Source organism: Apium graveolens, chromosome 4 (genome assembly GCF_009905375.1).
Source record: "Apium graveolens cultivar Ventura chromosome 4, ASM990537v1, whole genome shotgun sequence".
Taxonomy (NCBI): Eukaryota; Viridiplantae; Streptophyta; class Magnoliopsida; order Apiales; family Apiaceae; genus Apium; species Apium graveolens.
Genome location: NC_133650.1, coordinates 126,490,874 through 126,497,486, shown reverse-complemented (window position 1 = coordinate 126,497,486; position 6,613 = coordinate 126,490,874). Strand labels below are relative to the sequence as shown.

The 6,613-nt window shown below is 34.8% G+C and overlaps 1 protein-coding gene across 1 annotated transcript; it reads right to left on the bottom strand.

Annotated features, from left to right (window-relative positions):
- Positions 1 to 1,424: 1,424 nt before the first annotated feature.
- LOC141718965 (uncharacterized) lies at positions 1,425 to 1,811 on the bottom strand. Its single transcript, XM_074521344.1, has one exon. The coding sequence runs from the start codon at positions 1,809 to 1,811 to the stop codon at positions 1,425 to 1,427; it is 387 nt and encodes a 128-aa protein (XP_074377445.1).
- Positions 1,812 to 6,613: the final 4,802 nt, after the last annotated feature.

The following is a 6,613-nucleotide window of genomic DNA, read 5'->3' as shown; positions in this document are numbered from 1 at the left end:
AGGTGCATTAGGAATGTACTTATAGTTTTTTTCCTTGTTTATTCCTTGTTTTTCATTTCTACATCTCTTAGACCTAGGTTTTGGAGCCGAAGACGTTATCTCGCATATCTTCTTGTCTAACCAACTATTAGAGAGAAGTCCTATATTTTTACCTTTCTTATCTTTCATTTTAGGATCTTCTTTTATTTTAGCAAGGACTCTAGGTTCAGCCTTTTCTTCATCATTGTTCTCAGAGGTAGAACCAAATTCATAGACTGACTCAACTCCTCTTTAATCAGTTCCAACAAACTTAACTAGAGTAGTGTTATTAATGGATTTATTGATATTTCTATCAGCAAATTTATTATAAACTAGACATTCTTTCCAATTCTTATCACTGATGAAATCATGAACTTTCTTTCCTGAGGTCATCCAAGTCTTAAACACTTTTCTTTCCTGTTCTAAAACTTTCTCTAGTCTAGCATACCTGATGTTTTTCTGAGTTTCATTATGATGTGCGTTCTTACTTGCTTTTTCATGTTCATTCATGTATACTAACTCAACTTCTAAGTAGTCATTTCTTTCTTTAAGCCTCTTATTATCAGCAATCAAATTATCACATTCAATAGTCTTTCATTTAAAAGTAACATGCAAAGAGTACAAGAAAGTTTTCAGTTCAGACACATTATCAATATTAACATAAAATATAACTGAAGGTACCTTATTAGTTCCTGAGGCATTCTCTTCATGAGATGCCATGAGTGCATAGTATTCATCATCATTGTCAGTTTATGATGAATCCATCCAGTCTCTGTTAGAGTTTATTGTGACCAAAGCTTTTCAAGTTGTCTTGGGACACTCACTTTCCAAATGTCCCCTTTCATTACAGTTGCAATATGTCACCCTGGTCTTGTCAAACTTCATTTCCTTGTTGTTCTTACCATCAGTCCTTCTAAACCTGTCTTTGCCTTGACCATAGAACCTTATGTTACAACCACCTATCCTTTGTGGTTTTCCAAACCCCATCCTTCTGAATCCTTTCACTAGCATTGCAGCCATCTCAACCACTTGAGGATCATCCATATCGATTTCAGAATCCTCGTTAGTATCTATTTCAGGATCTGATGTATCATCAGTATCTGATTCTTTCATAATGTTCCTTCTCCTTGACCTCTTACTTATCTTTTCCTTGCCTTTGTGAGTCTCAGTATTAAGAGCCACACCCTTCATCTTCTGACCATTTATATTCTTCCTTTGTTGGATCTCCAAGTTATGAGTCTTCAGAATCCCATATACTTCATCCAGTGTCAGAAAATCAAGATTTTATTGATGCATGATTATTGAGGCCTGTGTATCCCAATCTTCTGGAAGAGCTCTTAGAAATTTAGTATTTGAGTCTTCCCTTTCATATTCTTTTCCAACCAAAGTTAGATCATTCAGCAGTGTCATAAATCTATCATATAAGTCGTAATTGACTCATCAGCTTTGGCATCAAATTGCTCATATTCTTGCTTAAGAATAGCTCTTTTGTTCTTCTTTATTGCCATCGTACCTTGACACTGTGTTTTCGAGGCATCCCAGATTTCCTTTGCAGTCTTGTAGGCAATAAATCTATTTGACATCATATTGTCCAAACTGTTGTGCAGAATATTTCGAACTTTAGCATCTTTAAGAATATCAACTTTTTCAACGTCTGACCACTCTGATTTTTCCTTTATTGCATAGTGTTTAGTAGTATCTGCAAACATAGCCACAGTTTCCATAGGATATAGAGGTCCTGTTTTGATGATATCAACATATGCATCATCAATAGCTTTAAGGAACATCAACATATTTACTCTCCATGTGGAGTAATAAGATTTCTTCAGGATGGGATTCCAGACATCTTAACCTTTGCAAATTAACAGTTAATTTGACCGCTCTGATACCACTTGTTGCCCAGTAACATAATTGTTTAAGGGGGGTTGGATACAATTACTAAATAAATCGATGTTTATGAAATTAAAGTAAGAACAGATGAATCAAATAACAATTTATATTGATCTTTAATAAACTATTACAAAACTCTCTCAAGAACAATATTCTTAAGAGCTGCTAGGTTACACGATTACTCGAGTTGTGCTGTGTCACTTATATTGTGATACCCTAGTCTGTGTTTATATACTACACAACTACAAATCAATCCTATATCAATTACAAGATATGTTATAATATAACTCTAATACTTTATATATCTGAATCAACTACGATCCTATAAATCAACACCTTCTAATTTATCTCGGAGTCATGACTTATCATCCAAGTCATTCTTCAACGGATAGCTTTGATCAACAGATAAGTGTTTTAGCTTCAACAAATAATCATTTATATATATCAACAAATGACTAATGAATTGTCAACAGATGATATTGATGCTTTCAATGGATAATCATATTACAGTAGTTAATCATATCCTGATTGTGACATAAATCCTGATCTTCGACTTCGCCACTTCTCAACACATAGGTTTCCTTGCCTTTTGTCTCCTTGAGCTCTCAATATCCTCAACAAGCATCTCATGATGAATATAAAGATTATCTTCATCAAAAGGCTCAACAGTAGATTTCTTAAATATAGGCTTCTTAGCTTCTTTAAAAACACGAGGTGTACCAGGGGGATTAATAACTTTCTCATTTGGGTCATCCTTAACTACACGTTTCTTAGAAGATTTTATAAGTACGTCATAGTCTAGATGTATCCCAACCTTTCCACCAACTACTTGATCAGCTATGAGCTTCTTAGCAAGATTAGCAGCATCTATATATGCATGCAAATTTTTATCTAAATTTGGATTCTTGCTCTGAAGCTCTTCCTCTGTCTCAAGGTGCTTCTTAATCTTAAGCTCAATATGCATTTGGCTGCTAAAGATTTTCCACACTGACCCTATCAAGAACTAATTTACCATTTTCATCTTTAACCTTCTTTAGTTCTTCTCTTAGGGTCAACTACGGTAGCCTCAGAACATCTTGGTATAGTACATCACTTTTTATACACTTCTCGTAAGGCAGTATATTGCTTAAAGCATTCCATTGTCTTGCATTGTACCTTAAGACTGTGATAAGAAACTGCATTGTCGTACATTAAGACAGTTTATCTAAAAGCAGCACAATGTTCATTCTCACATAAATTATCAGCAGGTAAAGCACGAACAGTTAGGAATTGTACTTGTGAAGAAGATTCTGCCATCAATGCAAGATTTCCATATTGCTCTTCTTTATCATCAGTATCATCCCAACTCCTTCCTTTAGCTATGTAAGAATTTACTGGATACTTCTTTGAACTACCTGAATCCCTTTTCTAATAAACGTTCCCTTTATCCTTTGCTTGCTGGGACTTTCTGCATTTAGTGGCAAATGCCTAACCTCATCACAGTTGTAGCATATGAACTTGCTTCTATCAACAATCCCTATCTTGTAGCAAGACGTTGAAGATGAACCTGACTCTCTCCTCTATTGTTGCTTTCAGAACCTCTAAAATATTGTTTCCTTCTGAACTTGATGTTACCGAACATCCCTGCTAGGTTAGCCATAGTAAGATCTTCCATAATTACAGCTCATCGGTGATATAGTAGTCACTTGGATTACCAAAGCAGTTTTCATCATCCATCTCAGCTTCAAAGATCATTTCCTCTTTAGACTTTGGCTTCTCAGCAGTTATGTCTAGCTCTTTATAATCACTTGCAACAAGAGTAGTGGTCTTGAGCAGTTCAACATTCTTTTTAGCAATTTTTCCTTCGCCATATATGATTTTCCTTTGTTCTTGTTCCATCTCATGAGTTTTCATCTTTCCATATAACTTATCGAGAGTCATTGTTTCAAAATAATCTCTCTCACGAATTGATGAAAATTTATTTATCTAGGTGGTGAGGTAGGACCAAGATAAATTTTCGATTGATTTTTCTTTGAGAGTAAGTCTTTTCATGGATACTCAGTTCATTCAACAATTTGTTTAGCCTTTCAAAAACCGGAGTTATACTTTCTCAAGGAAGAGATTTAAACGCCTCATACTGACATCTCAAAATATTAAGTCAATTTTGCCTAACGTTTTCATTTTCTTCCATCAGCAGTTCTATGGTCTCCCGTATATGCTTGGCACTCTCACAGACCATAATTTGGTGACTCATATCATCGTTCATGGAATCCATCAGAATAAGCTGCAGACCTTCATCCAAAGCAAATAACTCTTTGTTCTTAGCAGTCCATTCATTTTCAGGGCATGACATTCGAGTTCCAGTAATTGTTGGATGCTCCTTCATCGGCACATGTCTACCATTCCTTAAGACATTCATATATTCTGGATTTGAAGCCCGGATATATAAAAACATCTTCTTCTTCCATAGATTATACTGTAATTTATTAAACTGAAGAACCTTAATACTATTAACCTTCTGAGAACTCATATTTTCAGATCTGAGAAAATTTTGCAATACAACGTCTTAAAATATAAATACCCAGTCAGTCAACAATACCAAAATCCAGTCAAGTCAAAACCAACAAACCCAAAATCAGATCTACACACTGAAAGCATTCCTAGACTCCGTATAACCAAAAACTTGTTAATCCAATGAATTTGATCTGTATATCAATAAACAAGCTCTAATACCAATTGTTAGGTCCAAAGGGTTCATAGAGAGGGCAGGGTGAATAAATGTTCTTCGTGTTTTAATAAATTATGCAATGAAAATTAAATTTAATGAATAAACACACACAACTCGAGGTAAATATCCTATTATTCAAAGTATATGTACCCAAAGGTTTGCTTACAACACATGAATACAAGTTATATTCGATGCTACAAATCACTCTAATAATATCAAGCTATATCAAATGATAATAAATATAAATTATAAGGTTAGATCTAATGAGTGCTATCAATCTTGTAAGTCTTTAATGATGGGTGTACATTTTGGGCAGCACTTCTCTTTACGATTCCTTCAATAAATCAAAATATTCTCGCTGAATTAAATTCTGCAGAGCTTCCCTGTTCTTGTTCGTGAGAAGTGAATACTTCAACTGTTAATTAATTGTTGTATATATGCTGATAGAATTGGAGAGAGAGAAGCTAGCATATGTGGCATCATATACACCAAGTATTTGAATTGATAATTGCACATGTACCAACTTGCGTCCCGTACCTTTCTGGAATATGAATGACTTTCCACACTTTGAATTATCAAATTCCATCCAAGTTGCGCCATCTAGTGATTTAGTGAGGAGTACTTGTGCTTCCTAAAGAACAAGGAAGTAGTACTTGCGCCAAGTTCGAAGCAATGCAGCATTTTTCCTTAGAAAACAACATTAGTTGCGCCTACAAGTGCCACCATAGGCTATTTGCGCCTACTAGGCTAGAAGGGAGGCCATAATACTTAGGAATAAAGCTTACTTACGCTATCAAGGTCCCTATTACATTCCACTTGCGACAAGGGTAGTGAAGTAAAGAATTTTCCATAGTTTCCTTTATCAGTTGCGCCTACTAGGTTGCATGAGTATGCAGGTACGCCTACTAGCCTTCTAGAGGCAGAACTGCCTTCAAATAAATAGCTAGTTGCGCCAACAAGACTTAGGAATCTCCCACTTGCGTCTACAGTGGTTTAGAATAAGTACTGTCATTTTTGCAAATAACTTTGTATAAATTCTGTAGTAGCTTATGAATCTTGTAGACTGCTAGTAGATGTGCAGAATAGGTTGATTAAATGTAAATATAAGATGTCTTTTAAATCTGCACAAATGAAATGGATTCAAATGATAAATGGCTATCCGAAGGATGATCAACAAAGCTACCCGACAGATGATCAACAAGGCTACCAGACGGATAACAAGCATGTACCCGACGGATGAACAATTCAAATATCTGTTGACAGTGACAACACAGTCACATGCGTCGAGTGTTTGCAAAAGGAATGTGGCAGCTTGTTTAGCAGGGTTTCAAAAACAAAGAAGCATTACCATTTCCATGCAAGTTATGAAGATTTTCAAAGATGCTGGAATAGAGTAGTGAAGCACCATGGAGTTAAACTTGATATGTTTTGTTTTATTATCTTGTCTTATTCTATGTAAACTTGGTGATATATAAACCAAGTGTAGCAAGTAGAACAACAACAATAAACCAACCAAGCAAACACATTTTTAGCAGAGAAACATTTGTAAGCTGCATTGTGTAGAATTTCTCTGTAGTTTGTTTGTTCACTTGTAAAGAAGTTGTAAGCTATTCAAGCTTCACAGGGTTCTCTTGATATATATATATATATATATATATATATATATCTGGTGGATACTTTCAAATCCACCAGAAAGTTTTAAAGACCTGAGTTTTTATTACTTTATGTTTGATTAACTTAACTCTGTATTCCACTCTTTACAAATCAAACAGTTAGATATAAATTTAGTTAGAACCATTTTTCATAAATCTCAAAAAGAAGCCAGAATTACATTCAACCCCCCTTCTGTAATTCTTATTGTATTGTTAGGGAATAATAATTGGGATCAGAGGAAGCTCTTGAAGTACAAAGAGTTTAAAGATCACAACAAAATAGCAAGATGAATAAGAAGGATGTTGGAATCAAAATTCCATTTCTGGATGAAGACAATTATCATCA